Here is a 19,902-nt window from a genome sequence, read left to right as displayed (position 1 = left end):
AGCCCAAAAAGATACATTTAATAGCCCTTGGGTTTGATTTAGTGGTATGCAAGATGTGACATGAACAAAGTAAGTATACCCAAATACTCTTATAGGAATGGAAAGCATATCTGCAACGGGAAAGAGGAAGGAGAATGTTGAATTATTATTAAGAATCGAAGAAGGTAACCTGTTGACAAGAAAACAAGTTGTAAGAATAGCATCAAGCCAATAGAAATGGGACACATGCATATGTTGAAGAAGGGTTTGGGCAACCTCAAGCTGTCTATTCTCTCACCCACACCATCCACACCATTTTGTTTTAGTGTGTAGACAAGTAAAGTTTGATGAATTATTCCATTATCCCTACAAAAGGATTGGAATTCTCCCAACATATATTCTTTTGCATTATCTAACCGAAGAACCTTTAAGGTGGTAATGAACTAAGTAGAGATCATAGCACAAAAAGATTTGAAAGTAGGTAATGTTGAAACTTAGGATTCCATGATGCATAATCATAGTAGAAGAGAATTAATGATATGAACCCCGTCAACCTGTGACGAAACCCGATACCAAATTTGGTAATCGTCCCCAAGACCTTTCAAGTTTGGATGGAAACCGCGACCCGTTGCTTAGCAAAGCAAGAACCTTGGTATAGTGAAGACGTCACAAACGGGGATGGAAATCCATTTGATAAGTCGAATGAACGCCACAGGAAAACCCTGATAAGTTCGAAAAGTTCCTCAAGAACTCAAGAAGAATAACTCTCCATTTCAATAATGATCAAAAGGTTCTTAATCCCGTGTAAAAGTCCTCTATTTATAATGGAGGACATGTTAGAATCTAGGTAAATAAATGCCTTCCCCTAATTACATTCAATTAAGTAAAACTACTTATGGTAACTTGATGAAAGTAGAATCCTAATATAATGCAAACGAGATATTTTCAAATATGTTGCCAACTAGTGGATATCTTGGTGGATTCCACGAGATCTTCTAAGATAAGCTGCCCACTCGTGGATATCCTTGTGCCACGATATCTCATGGTGGGTCCCACCAACTTGTGTTACCATGGTTGGTCCCACATTGTAGTAAAGTAAATCTGGCCCATGTCCTCATGGTGGGTCCCACTAGCTTGTACCTCCATGGTGGGTCCCACAATATAACCGAGTAAAACTAACCCTTGTGGGTGGGTCCTACTAGCTTGTGACTCCATGGTGGGTTCCACAATATAACAGTGTAAAACCAACCTTGGTTTGCATCATTCCCCCCCTCTTGAGAAGGATTTGTCCTCAAATCCGCACCAGGGTCGACCTTTCTCAATTGTGGCAACCTCACTTGATCCTCATGTAATTGTTTGGGAGTCATCAGAAATGGAGTGAGTGTCTATTGATTGTGCAGGAAGAAGTACTTGTCAGTGAATCCGTCATGTTGCACACGTCTGTCTAATTGCCACGGTCTTCATAAGAAGAGATGTCTAACTTGCTTTGGTACCACATCACAGAATACCTCATCCTCATATTTATCAATTCGTAATGGTACAACAACCTGTGTCATAACCCTTACTTCACCACTATCATTCAACCATTGCAGCATGTATGGACGACGGTGCTTAAGAGTTGTGAACCCTAACTTTTCAATAATGGAAGTACTAGCAACATTAGTGCAACTACCGCCATCGATAATTGCACTACATACCTCTTCTTTCACGTGGCAGTGAGTGTGAAAGATAGTCTCCTGTTGTACTTCTGCTTCCTCTTCTTTAGCTAGTAAGCTTAAGGCACTTCGTGCGACTAGTCCAAGCATCTCGCCATTATCTGCTCGTAACTCCTCAACTTTGATGGGGGCGTCCTCCAATGGTGGCATATTATCTAGATCAGCTTCGTCTTCCGAACCAATTTCACCATTTTCTTGGATCATCATAACTTGCTTGTTTGGACATTGGCTAGCTATGTGTCCTCTCCCATGACATTTGCAACATGCAATCTCACTATAATGAGTCGAAATAGGGGATAATTTACCTTGAGAATCCATGGTAGTGGTGATTGTTTTGGCTCTCGTTTAGCCTTGAAGGTGGATGAAGTTTTTTCTTTCTTTGGGTAGTTTGACCTCCAAGGTGTTGTACTTGAATTATGTGGTCTTGGCCGTGTACCACCTCTCTTGAGTCACCTCTCAATTGTGATTGCCATATGCACCAAATCTTCCAAATCCACATAATCTTTTATGTATATCTCGATTGCGTTAGCAATCTCTCGGTTTAAACCATTCAAAAATCTTGCCATTCTCGCCTCTCGATCCTCCTTCACATTGGCTCTAATCATAACCATCTCTTGGGGTGGCTTCGAACCGAGCCGGCTCGTGAGCGGCTCGAGTTCGGCTCGGTACCGGCTCAGTTCGATTCATTATCTATCGAGCTCGAGCACTGAAATCAGCTCGTTTACCTTAACGACCTGAGCTCGATCGAAGCCAGGTTCGGTTCGTCAGCTCGCGAGCCAGCTCGAAGTGAGTAGGATCAGTATCGGGATCGCGAGCGAGCGGGGGAGCGGGAGCGGGATCGAGAGCGAGCTTGTCACCGCCGACCCCTCCCATCAGCTGTTGTTGCCGCCTCTACCGTCGTCGCAGCTGTTCGCAGCTGCTCGTCGGCCACCTCTGTGGCCGTCCGTTCGATTTCTTCCTCTCCTCACCGTCGCCTCTATTTCCGTCGCCGCCGTCTTCGTCGAGCCGTCATCCCCGATGATAGGTCCTCCCCGGCACTGTAACCCCCTTCCCTCCTTGTCGCCTCGGTAGAAAACCAGAACCTAAGTTCAAGGGAGAAATAATCTCCCCCCTCCCTCGCGCGAAGATGATCTCGCACGTGCGAGATCATAAGTAAAAAAAAAAAAAAAAAAAAACTTTTTCCTCTGGAAAAAAATTAAAAATAAATTTTATAGAAATAAGTTTCTATAAACTATTAATGTCTCATGTTTTTTTAAACATTTTTATAATTGAATTTTTTTATTAAAAATCATATAATTTTCTAAGTTAGATTTTCGTACCAAAATGGGGTAGAAAATTGTATAGAAAATTTTTAAATAAGTATTTAACAGTTGATGCTGTAATACTTTTGGCATGAAGCAATTTTCATCGTAAATTTGTGTTTAATATTTTATTTAATTAAAAATTTATCGATAAGTATAATAATATATTAGATTGATTATTAATTTTTATTTATTTCCCTAGAAGAGACAATAAAAGGTCCATTTAACTTTCCTAAGAAAATTTTAAAATATTTCTTGTAATTTTCTAATAAGTCACTAATAGTAAAAGGTTTTTTTGGGAATATGTATCATAGGAAAAATATTTTTAGTTTTTCCTAGAATATAAATTTTCGTCTAGGGGCACTAAGGTGGCCAGATTCAAAAATTACAAAACAAGCTAGACAACAATTGGAGTAAAAAATATTAATATTGGTGCATTTTAATCCATTATTGAAATTCAATCCTGAACCTCCCCTATCATTATATTTTTTAAAAATGTATGCATAATTTTATATATAATTTATTCAAAGCCACCCCTACGTGTGAGATCATAAACAAGGAAAAAAAAACTCTTTGTCCCTTCCTCATAGCTCTTAAAGAAATTGAAAAGATATTTTAGTAGAAATACGTTTCTAGAGACTATTAGTGGTTTTTTCAATAAATGTTGAAAAAATATTTTTAATAGAAATATAGGGACCATTAGTGCCTCATGTTTTTTTAAAATATTTTTCTAATTATAAATTCTTTTTAAAAAATCATATAATTTTCTAAGTAAGATTTTCTTGCCAAGATGGGTTAGAAAATCATATAGAAAAATTTTGAATAAGTATTTGACAGTTGATGATATAATACTTTGAGCATGAGGCAATTTTCATAGCAATTTTGTGTTTGACATTTTATGTGATTAAAAATTTATCGATAAGTATAATAATATATTAGATTAATTATTAATTTTAATTTATGTCCTTAGAAAAGGCAATAAGAGGTCAATTTAACTTACCTAAGAAAAATTTGAAACATTTATTGTAATTTTCTAGTAAGTCTGTAATAGTAATAGGATTTTATTTAAAGGATTTATAGTTTTTATTTGGTGATTGTAAATTGATAGTGATATTTCATTTAATTTTGTTGTGTTTGATTATTGCATGGAGTTTATTTATAATGTTATGCAGTGTATGGAGTGTTTACACTATTTTATGGAGTGTATAAACAATTTTATGGAGTCTTTATGGAATGTATAGACAATTTTATGGAGTGTTTATGCAGGTATTATGTATATTGATTATGCCCAATTTTAAGTAGAGGTCATGCCGAATTTTATACAAATATTATATATATTGATTATGCTCAATTTTAAGTAGAGGTTATGCCGAATCTTATACACGTATTATATATATAAGTTATGCCCAATTTTATGTAAAATGTATGCATAATTTTATATACATTTTATTCGATATATATTTTTTGAAAAATTTTAAATGTATGTTGAGGCTCGAGCTCGGCTCGAACTCGTTGGGCTCGAGCTCGATAACAATTTTAGGCTTGAGACGAGGCTCGGCTCGAAGCTTTGCTCGAAATATTTAAATCAAGCTCGACTCAAACATAAGCAGGTTCAGGCTCGACTCGGCTCAATGCCAGCCCTAACCATCTCCATCTCTTTATAATAATCATAAACGCTTCGGTTATTGATTGAGACCTTGCAACTTGAGGTATGGATCCCAGTAATAATGACTTAGGCACATATCTTCGTCTCATCACTTTCTTCATCTTATCCTAATTTTCATTAGGACGTTCTCCATTCCCCCTCCTGCTGATGCACAATTGGTCCCACCACACAATAGTATAATCAGTAAATTGAATTGTAGAGAGTTTTACCTTCTTGAATTCGGAGTAGTCGTGACAATCGAAAACTAACTCCATCTTCTTTTTCCACTCGAGGTATGCTTCAGGATCACTTCTGCCTTGAAACGCGGGAATTTTTTTTCTTGATACTTCCCAAGTTGTGATCTACCCGGTTCCTAGCTTCTCGATTCCGGTCATATCTCCTATGACTGGCCATTGACATCCTATCATACTCCTCGAAATCGTCAAATTCTCCCATAACCTCAACTTCCCTTCGGTACAACTTGTTCCTCCTATGGATATTCTAAACAAATGATGATTGCACCTGTTGTGCTCTCTTTTCTGCCCTATCCGACCTCCCATGTATATCTTTTAACTCCTGCCGCATCATCTGTATCATCGCCCCCACGAATGCTTCCATTTGCAGATTTGGACCATCGGATGAAGAAATCTCTTGATCATGTGGCATGATTGAAAATCTGCAAACATGGTCAAAATAACTTGCAAAGAGAATGGTCTAGTACTTTTTCCTTTTTTTTTGTCCTGAGTTGAGCCGGTCCGAGTTGTTCTGCGTTGACTCGGTTCAGTCAGCCCAGTCCGGCACGAGACTCAGCTAACTGAGTTGAAGAGGCCCGACCCGGAGCTGATTAAATTTTTCCTAACTTAGGAAAAAAATTAATCGGGCAACAGTGTCGTCTTCAACCTTCCTCCTTCAGCCGAATCTCGAACAGTGCGGCGTCGGTAAGTTCGGTAAATCTGTCGCCAGCTGATCTTCCCTCACGACACCGAATTTGGCGGGCGACGTCGTCTTTTTCTCTCACGACACCGAACAGAGAGTTATTCTCCCTCAAGGTACCGAACAGAGGCGAAAGAGAGTCTTCGTCTTCCTCACGGCACAATCCAGTGGTTTTACGACGATAAAGGAACGTCCGATTTACCTTCCGAAAGCTCGGTGATAATCCGACGGGCTTAGAGGGTCATCGTCGGCGTCGGCGCAATTTTTTTTTTTTCGTCGTCTTCTTCGGCAATGGCGCCGAACAGACTTCTCTTTCTCCGGCGACGGTGTCCAGAAGGCTTCTTCGGCGACGGCGCCGAGCTTCCTCTTCGGCTACAGCACGAACAGAGGCGCGAAACTCTTCTTCTCTTTCGTAAGCCTCCACAGCAGTGTCTTCTCCGTTTTGTTTTTTTTTTTTTCCGGCGAGGCGCAACTTCTTCTTCTTTGGCGACTGCACGAACAGAGATGCAGTTTAGTTTTTCTTTTTCTTCTTATCGGCAACGACTAAAACAGTCTCTAACTCGTTTTTTTTTTTTTTGGATTTTTTTTATGAAAAAAATAAAACAAAAAGGATAGACAACCTTATAAACCAAAACTTTGATACCAACTGATACGAACCCGTCAACCTCTGACGAAACCCGATACCAAATCTGGTAATAGTCCCCAAGACCTTTCAAGTTTGGATGGAAACCGCGACCTATTGTTTAGCAAAGCAAGAACCTTGGTATAGTGAAGACGCCACAAACGGGGATGGAAATCCGTTTGATAAGTTGAATAAAAGCCACAGGACAACACTGATAAGTTTGAAAAGTTCTTCAAGAACTCAAGAAGAATAACTGTTCATTTCAATAATGATCAAAAGGTTCTTAATCCTATGTACAAGTCCTTTATTTATAATGGAGGACGTTGTAGAATCTAGGTAAATAAATTCATTCCCCTAATTACATTCAATTAAGTAAAACTACTTACGGTAACTTGATGAAAATAGAATCCTAATATAATGCAAATGAGATCTTCTAAGATATGTTGCCAAGTCGTGGATATGCTGGTGGATTCCACGAGATCTTCTAAGATAAGTTGCCCACTCGTGGATATCCTTGTGGGTCCCACGAGATCTCCTGGTGGGTCCCACCAACTTGTGTCACCTTGGTCGGTCCCACATTGTAGTAAAGTAAATCTGGCCCCATGTCCTCATGGTGGGTCCCACAATATAACCGAGTAAAACCAACCCTTGAGGGTGGGTCCACTAGTTTTTGACTCCATGGGGGTCCCACAATATAACAGTGTAAAACCAACCTTGGTTCACATCAATTAAGGGGTGAGAAGAAGAAGAAGAAGAAGAGTAGTGGAGAGAAATTTTTTGGAGGAGAAGAGGAAGAGTGACGAAATTGGAGAAAAGAGGAGGAATAATAGGGTAATAGACTTATCCAAACCCTCCCCCTTAAGTTGTATTTAAAGATATCAAAAGTACTAATATTATAAGAATACCCTTCACCCTAGTAATAGTGAATAAAAGACACAAATCATAAAGCAATTACATTAGTGTCATCTTTAAGAGATAAATCTTTATTTACCATCATGCTACCATTGTGTGGGCCTAAGGGCGTTCTCCTTGGTCTAAGAGCTTGAACCCATCTTCCACACACTTGGACGTGTGGGCCTTCGTTAGTCGTGTGGGTTTGGGCCCATCTTCCAACAGGTAATACCTCTGATCGGTCTTTAAGTAAAAACAATCATGTAACTTGAGAAAAAAATGATCAATAAAAGTAACAAAGTATTTGGAATGAGAAATATAAGAAATGTTTAAAGGTCCCTACACAACCGTGTAAACTAATAAAAGGGAGTAACACCTTTAATTTCACCTCGAGAGGAGTAAGTACTTCGCCGGTATTTACTCAATTGACAAGCTTCACAATTCAAACTAGAAATGGAATGTAAAGAAGGAAACATATGTTTAAGAGACTATAAAGATGGATGGTCCAATCGATCATGCCGTTGAAGAGCCTTGTGTCGAGAATTGGATGAGGTTGTGACTACTGGCATGTTGTGATAGTAAAACCTCTCTTGTTCACGGCCTCCACCAATCACCTATTTTGTCTACGGGTTCTAAAAACCACAAGAAGTAGGAGAAAAGGTAATGGAACAATTAAATCTTTTTATTAAATAACTTACTGATAGAATATCTAAAGGAAACTCAAGAACAAAAATAACATCTTGTAAGTGTAGTGTAGGTGTAGACAATATGGACCCCACCCCATGTACCTTGGTTTGGGATTCATCTGCTATAGAAACAAACTTATCAGTTAAATAAGGATAGATAGAACTCAAAATATTATCGTTACCTGTTATGTGTTCAAAGGCCCCAGAATCAATAATCCAGAATGAGGACGGTGAAGTAGCTAAGACTATACTTGTGATAGTAGTTGATGCGGTAGTGGGAGAGGTCTTGTTGGAGGTAGGTACCATCATATTTTTCAACCTTTGAAGTAAGTCAAAGTCTCCTTCGGATACAATCTTATTGCCTTTAGAAGCGTCATGTTTGTCTTTGTTAAGAGACATCCATGTGTGTAGGAGTGGTATGACTAGTAAATAAGGAGAACTTTCATAAAGATAGCATAAAATAGTAATTACGCTAGTTGGTGCATGGCCTCTTGTCTTTTTCCTTTTGAAGTATGTAGCCCTAAGGGCATTGTAGTATTTATAAAATACCTTCACACAACTATAAATACAACCTTAAGGCACGAGGTAGATCATTCAAGCCTCTTCCTCTTGACTTAAATTTACCCATATACCTCTCTTTGTTTTCCTTTTCCTTCTCTCCCTTGGTTTCTTTTGTCCTCTCTCTCAAGAGCTAGTATTCCTTTCTTCTCTCCTTCCCTTAAGATCTCTTGTGCTTATGTGTTGTCCCTAGAAATCAATGTGGTATTAGAGCAGGCAAAGATCTAAGATGGAAAAAGAGGAGAAGATGGAGAAGAATGGGAAGAAAGAAGAAGAAGAAAAATAAAATGAAAAAAATGGAGTTTCTCCTTTTTCCTTTAGCCTTTCTTTCCCAATTCATATTTTTTATTAGATGTTTTACTCTATTTATATATTTTTCTTATATAAAATTATGTATATTTGGAAAGATATTTTGAGTCTAGTTTCCAACTCAAAAATAATAGTTGAAATCAGATTTTTCTTGAAAGAGAAATTGACATATTAAGTAGCAAAGGTCAAGTAGCAGAAAGCCTCAACTTCTTGAATGGTTTGTACCAAAATTATTGATAATTTATATTGAGAATTATATCTCAAAAGAAAGATATATGAGTTTACTTTCAATCCCAATAAACTGTTTCTCAATCTGATCTTTTTAGAAAGAGATATCCACATTGAAATAATCAAAGGTCATGTTGGTATCCTGTTGCATGCGAAGATCCGAATTTAAGCCGAATTTTTTGTTTCACTTTTTGAGTTGCTAATGTTGGATGAGTTTCCTATTAGTTTAAAATCTAGTCAAAATTTTACCAACTTGAGTATCTTTCTTTCCTTAAAGTTTTATTTTGTTTGATTTCCGTAATTGAAGTCTTTCCCATTATGAGTTTAGTTTTCTTTTAGACAAAGTTTGGAAATTTTGATTTAGAAAGTTTTGTTTCCTAATTTTAGATTCCAAATAAGTGTCCTAAATCTCCTTTATTCCTGAATTATTTCTTGAATATTTTCTTTACAAATTGGTTAAGTTGTGCTAAAAAGTAATTGACTTATTTGAGAAGTCTATTTTTAGAAAGTTTCCATTACTATGTTCCATCTTAAAACATTCTCATTGAAGATATTTTTTAAGTTTATTCAATATTCAAGTTCATAGAGGAATTATTTTTTTACCTCCCTTTTGAGTAAAACCTGGTCATTTTTTAGCCATCTATTAGTCTAAATGCACCTCCTTCTTACTTGGAAGTATGAAGAGCTGCATTGTGCACCTCCATCCTTTTTAAAAATGAGATCTACTATCTTTTTATTTACTCGCTTAATTCCTCAATGTACTTCTTCAATTTGTTTTTTTTTAAAGCTCACTTTAGAGACCTACTACCTAAAAAATATAGGAGTGTACCCAACATCTAGCTTGAGTCAAGTCTTTTTATTCTTCACCCAAGAGGTATTTTTTGTTTGAGTTACCCTTTGTTGTGCCCTAATGTTTGGCTATTTTTCCGCATTTGAAATTGAGCATAGTGCTTTTCAAATTATGACCGTTTTAACTAGTGTATGGAGCTTTGTCATACAGTTAAGAGTGATTTTCTTCTTTCACCATTATGTTGTACAAGTTGAGCCTCTTGGTAAAGAACAAAGATATCCCTAGCTTGAGGAAGAGATGTAGAAGAAAAAGTACAAGATTGAAGTAACCAACAATGAAGAATTCCACATGTTGTGGTAATCAAGTTTTGTGTGGCTAGAATTTCCATGTAAGGGGGAGACAAGATGAGAACAAGATGAATACTAGAAGCAAGATGTGAACAACAATAAGATGAGTCAAAGCAAGACAATCAAACTTTCTTTTTCAAGCACACAAATTTCTTGACCAAGATTATTTGCAAGTGAAGTTACAAATACCAACTTGAGGGGGAGTGTTAAGACATACCCATGTGTGCAGGGGTGGCACGACTAGTTAATGAGGAGAACATTCATAAAGATGGTATAGAATTGTAATTATGCAAGCTGGTGCATATCCTCTTATGTTTTTTTTTCCTTTTGAAGCACAAGGGGTAGAACATTCAAGCCTCTTCCTCTTGGCTCAATTTCATCCATACACCTCTGTCTCTTTTCCTCTTCCTTCTCTCCTTTGGTTTCTTCTCTCCTTTCTCCCAAGAGCTAGAATTCCTCTATTCTCTCATTCCCTTGAGATCTCTTGTGCTTTGTTGGAAGATATGGTGGACTGTCATTTTATACAGAAAGATCCTATACACTATTTGCAGCAAGTTGGACGTTCATGATGTTCTCTAATCCCCAGTTTGAGGGGGAGTGTTGGAAGTTGGACCCAAACCCACACGACCAAGGAAGACCCACACATCCAAGTGGGTTAGAAGATGGGCTTAAGCCCATAAGACCATGGAAGACCCACACATCCAAGAGAGGCAAAAGATGGGCTCAATGCCCACAGACCCAGGAGAAAGCCCATAGGACCACATAGTGATGGTAGAATGATAAATATAGAGTCATCTTATAGAGATGGGATTGATGGAATTAGTTGAAGTTCTAGAGGCATAATTATAATATTATAGTTTAATTAATCTATAAATTAAGCTTCAAGGGGAGGGCTAAGGCACAAGTCCCTAACATTTTCTTCCTCCTATATTCTCCCAATGGGTCCCTCTCTCTTTTTCTCCATAAGCTAAATCCATGAAGTCTTGAAAATCAACATCCTTATGTGTTGCCCTAGAAATCAACATTCTTCAACCTTGTCTCAATTGTTTGTAACCTGATTTACTGTAACCCAATTTGGGTTGCCTTGGATTTTTTTACCAAGTATCTACTAAGTGATTTGTGCTTCCACAATAATTACATGTCTGGCTTTCAGGTCTAGAAGAGCTTTGTCCAACCCTACCACCTTTGCCACTGCCAGCTCTAGTATTTTTTCCTCGTCCCAGATTACTTGAATTTTCACCCTTATTATTTGAGTACATAGCTGATGATACATCAATTAGTGAGGTGGTAGATGGATCAGGGATACGTATCAGTGTAGCACTTATATCATCAAAGAGGGAAAGATTAGCTAAGTTAAGAATTTGGGTTTTGGCTATCTCAAGGTAAGATTTAATATTAACTAGACAAAGAGTGGTTGCTAATATTTTCTATTGTTTTTTTTGAACTGAAATATCAGTGGAATAAAGTTGAGCCAAGTTTTCACTCTTGAATGAGACCTCTAAATCGAGCAAGGTAATCATGTACATTCTCCCCCTGTTTGGTATTATACATTTTTTGAAAAACATCGTATAATTTTTGTAAACTTTTAGCACTTGAGTATAGTTTTGCAGAGGTATACCACACTTGTTTAGTTGTCTCAAGATGAACAACATTATTTGCAATAGTTTCCTCCATGCTATTAACCAACCAACTACGAACAAGTGTATCCTCCTTAAGCCACATTGTGAATACACTATCTTTCTCATCCACAAGAGGAGTTGGCTTTTTCAAATGGCTAAAAAAATCACGAGTGATGAGAAATCGCTTAACTGATTGATTAGTTCAATAATCCTTTAAGAGGGATTGTAATGATTTTGAGTAGATCACTCTTACCACCCATATTAAAACCAATGTCTTTAGCCATGAAGTATTAATCAAAGAATCAAATAACCAACACCCTTGTTTAGATTAAAGAGTATGTGTTGAAATTGTAACAAAAAACAATCTCACTTATGCATGCAAGGAAGACAAAAAGAAGCACTCAATCATAGCATGGGCATGTATCTCAACTTATATCTCAGCATTTCTCCAATCTAAAGGAATGGTAAGTCTCAAAATAGCAAGTAATTCAAAGAGAATCCAGATTTTGGACTTGCCTTTCAAGTCATAAACAAAATCAGCAACTTTCCTATATAAGAATGCACCAGATTTCTTGCCTTTCCAAACAAAAAGAGGCAAGTTCCAAATATATTTCTGGACTTAAATTGGATGAAGGCAAGTTCCTCATTTTGGTCTTCCTTCCTTAAGCCTTTCCAAGCACCAAATCAAGGTTGGACGGTCTGCTTATCTTTAATTTTCCAGCACTCTTTCTTTCACTTTGACGTAGGCACCTGTCTTCTAACCACACGTCTGAGTAAGTTTTTAATTTTCAGAACCCAAAGTGAAGCAAAAATCCAAGGGAGAACCAAGAGAGGTCTTTGATAAGATGCTACAATTCAGAAGTGAGCCAAGAGAAGACTAGTAAAAGCAAATCAACAAACCGAATCAAGGAGAGCACAAACCGAGAGCTGTTTTCTTGTTCTCACACCAAATCAAGTCAATTTTTTAATATAAAACTCCAACATTCTCTACTCAAGAGTCTCTAGGTACCAAAAACCACTTCATAATGATTCAATTTTAAAGGAAAAAAAATTCAGAAGAATGGATATAATCTGCCATGATTCGAGTATGTAGTAAACACATGTTATGAAACTTAATTTTTCCCAACCAAGATTATGTTGTTTCATAGGACATAACATCCTAACAAAAAAACATATAAACGAACAAGTCTGAAGCAAGAACTTCCAGCCTTCAATCATGGAAGAAAATGTAGTAATTAATTCAAGAAGAAAGTACCTATCTTGAATGGATAATCACCAATTTCAATCGAGCAAATCAAGCCATATCTTAAATTCTTGAACTTTTGGAATGCTAAAGTCTGATACCATGTAGATTTCAGGATTCCATGGTAGAAAACTTTGACTAAGGTAGTAGAGAAAGGAAGAAGGGAGAAGAAGAGGAGAGAAGAAGAAGAGACAAGAAGAGTGCAAAGGTAGACGACTAGTGAGAGAGAGAATGAGAGCTCGTTGGTGAAAGAGAGGGGAGACTTTAGGATGTGAGCTTAGATGTCCTAATCTTCCCTCTTAAGTTTATTTATAGGTGTCAACAATACAACAATTATGAGCATACCCTCCACTCTAATAGGTGTAAATAAAAGGAAAAAGATCATAGGCTTATGACTAGGGGTGGCTTCAAATTGAGCCGGCTCGCGAGTGGCTCTAGCTCGGTTCAATTCAGTATCCCTGGATCTTGAGTCATGTTCGAGATCCGAGATAGGCTCGTTTAAATTAACGAGTCAAGCTCGACCGAATCCAGGTTCAGCTCGACGGGTCACGAGTCGGCTCGTTAATGAGCCGAGTCGGGACCGGGAGAGGGGGGGTGGAAATTTTCCTCCCCTCCTCACCGCCGAGCCCCTCCGTCCGTTGTGTTCGTCGCCTCTGTCACCGGCGACAACTGCTCGCTGGCCGTCCGTTCGATTTCTTCCTCTCCTCGCCTTCACCTCTATTTCCGTCATCGCCGCTTCGACGACAAGCCCTCGTCGGCGTCGTAACCCCCTTCCTCTGGGTCGTCTCAGCGGAAAACTAGAACCAAATACCTAGTTCTGGGGAGAAATAATTTCTCCCCCTCCCGCGCATGAAGATGATTTCGATGTGCGACTTTCGCTCGTGCGAGATCATAAAGTGAAAAAAAAACGTTTTCCTTAAACTCACCTTCATCATGGCTCTTGAAAAAATAAGTTTCTAGGGACTATTAGTGTCTCATGTTTGTTGTCAATATTTTTCTAATTGAAAATTCTTATTAAAAAATTATATAATTTTCTAAATAAGATTTTCCGGCCAAGACTGGCTAGAAAACCGTATAGAAAAATTTTGAATAAGTATTTGACAGCTGATGTTGTAATACTTTTAGCATGAGGCAATTTTCATTGCAATTTTGTGTTTGACATTTTATTTGATTAAAAATTTATCGACAAGTATAGTAATATATTATATTGATTATTAATTTTTATTTATTTCCCTAGAAGAGGCAATAAGAGGTCCATTTAACTTTCCTAAGAAAATTTTAAAATATTTCTTGTAATTTTCTAATAAGTCACTAATAGTCGTAGGATTTTATTTAAAGATTTTTTTGGAAATATGTATCAAAGGAAAAATATTTCTAGTTTTTCCTAGAATATAAATTTTCAACCAGGGGCACTAAGAAGACCATAGTAAATTTATGGTCAGATTCAAAAATTACAAAACAAGCTAGACAATATTTAAAGTAAAAAAGATTAATATTGGTGCATTTTAATCCATTATTGAAATTCAATTTTGAACCTCCCCTATCATTCTTTTTTTAAAATGTATGCATAATTTTATATATAATTTATTTGACATATATTTTATATAGAGTATTAAATGTAGGTTAAGCTCAAACTCGGGTAGAGATTGAACTCGAACTCAGTTAAAATTATTAGGCTCAAGTTCGAAATATTTAAAACAAACTCGGCTTGAACAAGGTTCGGACTCAGCTGGATTCGATGACACCCTTATGCCCAATTTTAAGTAGAGGTCATTCCCGATTTTATGTAAAATGTATGCATAGTTTTATATACAATTTATTTTACATGTATTTTTTGAAATGTTTTAAATGTATGTTGAAGCACGAACTCGAGACAAGTATTTTTTAAAAAGTTTTAAATGAATGTTGAAGCTCAAGCTCGGCTCAAACTCAGTTAAAATTATTAGGCTCGAGCTCGATAACAATTATAGGCTCAAGCCTAGGCTCGGCTCGAGTTTGAGTTCGAAATATTTAAATCAAGCTCGACTCGAACATAGGCAGGTTTGGGCTCGGCTCGGCTCGATGGGACCCCTGCTTATAACATCAATGACACTCAAGCTTGATCATATATTCTAATAGAATAAAATACTTGATTCAAGCTGGAAGTTGGGTATATTCTTATAATTTTTAGGTAGTAGGTCTATGCATTACTCTGAAGTGATAAAAATATAAGAAAATAAACTGAAGGAATACTAGAGGAAAACAACTTTAACTGAAAGGAGGCGACTACACAACACTCATACTTCCAAACGAATCTAGAATATAACTTTTATTTTTTTTGAAAAACTAGGGGAGACTATAATGGTAAAACTTAATAAATTTGACCAATTATAACTTATTTTTTGGGGGTGACCATAATTTTTGGAGTTGATGATGCATAAGACACAACCAAGTATAAAAAACTTAAAACTTGATAACAACATCAAATCAAGAAATTTTTGCATTCCTTGAATGAGCACATCATAGAGTGATTAATTCTTGTTAAGAGACGCCCATGTGTTTATGGGTGGCATGACTACTAAATAAGGAGAATTTTCGTAGAGATGGCATAGAATTGTAATTATGGAAGCTAGTGTATGTCCTATTATGTTTTTTTCCTTTTGATTAAATAGACAAATATGTAAATAGGTAAATAAATAGATTAAAATAAAAAAATATGATAATTTTTTATAGAAATCAAAATATTCTTAAAAAAATAACATTAATTAAAAATATAATCAATATATATATATATATATATATATATAAGTGGTGGAAACTTTTTCATTTAATAAGCGATAAATTGGTAAACAGATAAAATTGCCTGAATTTTAATCGGGTAAGGATTTTTATTTCTTATCCATTTGTAAGCAGATCGAAACAAGCGGGTAATCGGATAAAATAACCACCCTTATATACAAGGCTTCAACTTAAAGGAAAGATAATTCTCCAAATTTCCAAATCACTATTTTGGTATCCGCCATTAACAATCCAAAAGAGAGGTCTTCGTACTATTATTACTCCCTTGGTATCAAGTATGGCCTTGAAAACCAGCTAGTCACGACAGCTCTCTTCTCACATATGCGAATTCGGCATTTATGTTTAATGAAATGCTTCTCACTCTCAATGCATCTAGAGGAGAACGTTCCAAAGAGCTTCATCTTCTTCACCGCAACTGTTATGCACATCCATCATCCTCTCCACCGACTTGCAGATCCCACTGCAAGACCAATCGAACGACGCTACGCATACATTGCCTGACTGCTTCTTCCACTCGCAATCTATTTGCCAGATACACACAAGAAGCTCAGTGAAGAGACTTGAATTTTTATTGTCTAATTAGGGGACATTTTGCAACGAATAATACCTGGAGGAGTGCCGCAGCACATGTTCCGATCGTCGACATGTTCGACCTCAAGGCCGATCAGCCACGACCCGAGAGAAACATCTTCGTTTGCGAATCGATGGAGTATCGGCCTGAAAAAAAGAATCACAGAGATGTGAGTTGAGTGAGTTGGTGTTTGACAATCATCGGAAGAATTAGTATGGAATGTTGCTTACGCGTTTGTTGAGATATAGGCAGCAAGATCTTTAGAAATGGCGTAAATTTGGCCAGTAGCATGCCTGAAATACTTGTTACCGTCTTCCCCGAATTTCCAGTATTCAGGTTCGCGGTATTTCACTCCCCTGATGAACAGAAACCAGGAATCATGGACTAGAATATATTCCGCACAGCTTGAGATCAATTCACAAACATGGAAGATTTGCAAAAGCATATCGCCATCTTTGCACACTTGGGTTTTTTCTTGGGTCGCGTTTCAGCATGAGAAGTAGTAGTCATGGCGGTTCATTCATGTGAAACGCAACTCAGAAAAATTCCAAAGGGAAATGCCTGGATTGTGAGGTAGAAGTGACTCACTTTTGAGAGAGAACGGGTCCCGACTTCATGCAGCCTATGTACACTCTCGGTTTGGAACGGTAACGAGCCAGCGTTGACACTAACATACCTGCTTGAACATTCCTTAAGAGAGAGCGAAAGAGATATATCTATCTATATATATATACGTGGCTGATCCAATACGAAAAACCATTTGGTGTAAAATATACGGAACGACTAATCGAACGACTGATATAGTTGTTGATCATAATAGAACGGTTGAGAGATAACTATTTGGTGTGAAACATACGAAACACGACTATCTCAGCCATCCGATCATGGAGAAAGCCGTTGATCATAATAGAACGGCTGAGATAACCATATAGAGATAAATGTATATATATATATATGTATATATATATATATATATATAGAGAGAGAGAGAGAGAGAGAGAGAGAGAGAGAGAGAGAGAGAGAGAGAGAGAGAGAGAGAGAGAGAGAGAGTACCAAGATTAACATGAACGTCATCGTCAACCTTTAGATAAAAATCAGCATCCCATATGGAGGTTGCAGTGGAAAAGTAAATTCTAGTCTTTGAGGAGAGCTCATGGTATCCTTCAACATGTCGAAGCCTCAAGAAATCTTTGTGCTGTTCTTCTTCTGCGTCGATGGCGCGATCGAGCACGCCACCGGGAGTCGCACTATGACCGATGACAAACCGGATGACTATCCCCTTCTCTTTCTCCAGCTTCCGGAGCTTCTCTCCTGGAAAACATGGGCATCTCACAAAGTTACAGTTTATATCGAGCTTTGGTTCATTTATCACATAAAAACGCCCTCCTACCTCTTGGCAGCCATGATTCTCGAACTGAATCTCGCCGTTTCTTGCTACTGAATGCAGTATTAATTCCGATAACAACGAATGCCTTCTGTAGAGTATGGTTGAATTCTTGAGGAAGCCGATTGAGATGGAGCTCACCGTTACGCCGGTTCTTTCTGGCCGCTGCAAGCTCCGTCTCTGAAGTGGAAATTGTTTTGTCTAGTGACCTGTGTTACAACGACGAAGATTAGAGATTATAAACAAAGAAAAAACTAAACAAAGGCAATTAGAGGTGATCCTTACAGGACTTGATGAGTTTTCGCCACTTCTGCCATTATATCTCCTGAATTTCCTTCAATCAGCTTCTGCAAAAGCAGTCACGTTCATTCATATATAATACATAGATGAAGGAGTTTGAATGTTTGATTTGAAAATTTGTAAGCAAAGGGTTGCATCAGCGTACACGCTTGGGTTCACAGGCATTTGCCACTGCCACGATCTTTTCCCGGCCATGAAGAAAGACTGACCCATCTTCATCATCATTCTTAACCGGCGATCTCCGTGTTCGTCCGGTGAGGAGCGACCCTGACAGAAAACACGTCATGCAAAGTGCCACAATGACCTTAAATGGCAAAGGTCTAAGACGCATTTTTCTGGGCTCCTCTTCGAGCCGCCAGAGGCCTGAACTTGCTAACGACCGCCGGAGTCCTGGCCCAGTCTTCGTCTCCGGTTGTCCGGCCTGCTTGAATGCGTGCATTTCAGGAAAAAAAAAAAAACGGTATTCAGAGAAGGGCGTACTGATCGGTGGCTCATAGGAGGAGCTCAATTGCTCCAGTTGAAGATGGAAAGAGGGTATTGATTAAGGGTTTGTATTTATAACACCTTAGAGCTTCAAACCGTTTTTAATTTGCTGACATTTTTGGGAAAGTGGTTTGTTAGGGTTTGCTATCAACTTTCTAGCATCTAAGTAACTCCCATTCAATTAGACTGAGCTTCTGCATATTAACTCGAACATGGCATGTGATCTTCCTATGGAAGTCCTTAACAGGACCTGGGCAGGTATAAACAACTAATATCCATGGATCATTTAACCTTTTTCTCTGCAATTAAAATGGGAAATCTATTTGGAGACTTCATCCCACATGCACTGTCCAATCTTAACTGTCCTATGCTCTTTCATCTTCAGAGAAGAAAAGTTGGAATGAAAGCGACCTTAAAAAACATTAAGCAGTAAGCTCATATTTCTTCACAAGTACACATTTCCTCTACTGCATTTATTCCAGGAAAGAAACATACAGTTCTTGCGATTATTGCCATTCAAAACTGGAACAACAGACAGCTGCGAGTCATTTTCTAACTGGAAAGAAAAGAAGGTAAGCAAAGAAGATAGAAAATTTAGAGAATACCTTATTCGGAATCGCGATCGCTACTGATAGACGGAAAGATAGAAGATTGAGATAGAAAACGAGGAAAATAGAGTCGAAGGCCTGCGTATGTTTCTCTCTGCTACATATTTTAAGAGATTGGCAGTTAACTCATGCAAATGTGATGTGTGAGCAGAGAGTTGAGGATGGAAATCAAATTCTTATTCCTATTTTTGCGAGAAAAGAGTAGTTTGAATCCTAAACTTGCTCGAGTATGTTACAGTAATGCCCCCAAGAGCTTAACCACAGCTGATTACCAGTGCAGCTTGGGAGCTTCCTCACCCTTCTGTCTACTGGTAAGGGAAGGTGGATCTCCACATAATGGAGGGGGACGAACGCTTCCCTTGCCTCCTTCACCATGGAGAAAAACAGAGAGAGAGAGAGAGGTTAGCTTGAGTCATTGGGTGACCATCAAAACCTGGTTGCTCAGCCAGGTTAGGATTGGGTTTTTTACCAAATTTTGATTAGGATTGAGAAAACCCCAATCTACCTCAAACCTGCCTGGATTTTTTTACCGACCTTTGTCCTTCCCAGCGGGGTGAGGGGGAAAGAACCTTGAGTTTTTTCTGTAAGGGTCTATTTGGAACACCATGGGAAAAAAAAGAAAATGAGAATTTGATCATCATTATTCCCAAAAATAGTTAATGAAAAAGAAAATTTGATAATTATCTCATTTTTACTAACTATTTTTGGAAATAATAATGATCAAATTTTCATTTTCTTTTCTTTTATAGGGGTTCCAAATAGACCCTAAACCTTTCTCATCCACTTTCCTACATCTGGAAGTACATGGAAATAGGGGTTGCTTCGAACCGAGCCTGCTCGGTTCGATTCGGTATACCCGAATCTCGAGCTGAGTCCGAGATCCGGGATCAACTCGTTTAGATTAACGAGCCG

General features: G+C 37.8%; 1 protein-coding gene across 1 annotated transcript; it reads right to left on the bottom strand.

Annotated features, from left to right (window-relative positions):
* Positions 1–16,016: 16,016 nt before the first annotated feature.
* On the bottom strand, positions 16,017–18,338 carry LOC137949466 (probable beta-1,3-galactosyltransferase 8). The gene is made up of 8 exons (XM_068795513.1): positions 18,045–18,338; positions 17,885–17,946; positions 17,606–17,808; positions 17,269–17,526; positions 16,804–16,891; positions 16,446–16,571; positions 16,252–16,361; positions 16,017–16,165 (listed from the first exon to the last, which is right to left on the bottom strand). Exons 1-8 carry the CDS (start codon positions 18,336–18,338, stop codon positions 16,017–16,019), a joined length of 1,290 nt encoding a protein of 429 aa, XP_068651614.1.
* Between the last annotated feature and the right edge of the window lie 1,564 nt (positions 18,339–19,902).

This window comes from Aristolochia californica, unplaced genomic scaffold (genome assembly GCF_029961685.1).
Source record: "Aristolochia californica isolate CCGP_79_NKW_82.1479 unplaced genomic scaffold, dmAriCali1.0.hap1 SCAF_14, whole genome shotgun sequence".
Lineage (NCBI taxonomy): Eukaryota > Viridiplantae > Streptophyta > Magnoliopsida > Piperales > Aristolochiaceae > Aristolochia > Aristolochia californica.
Note: the sequence above shows the minus strand (reverse complement) of the source record. Positions and strands in the feature narration are given on the sequence as shown.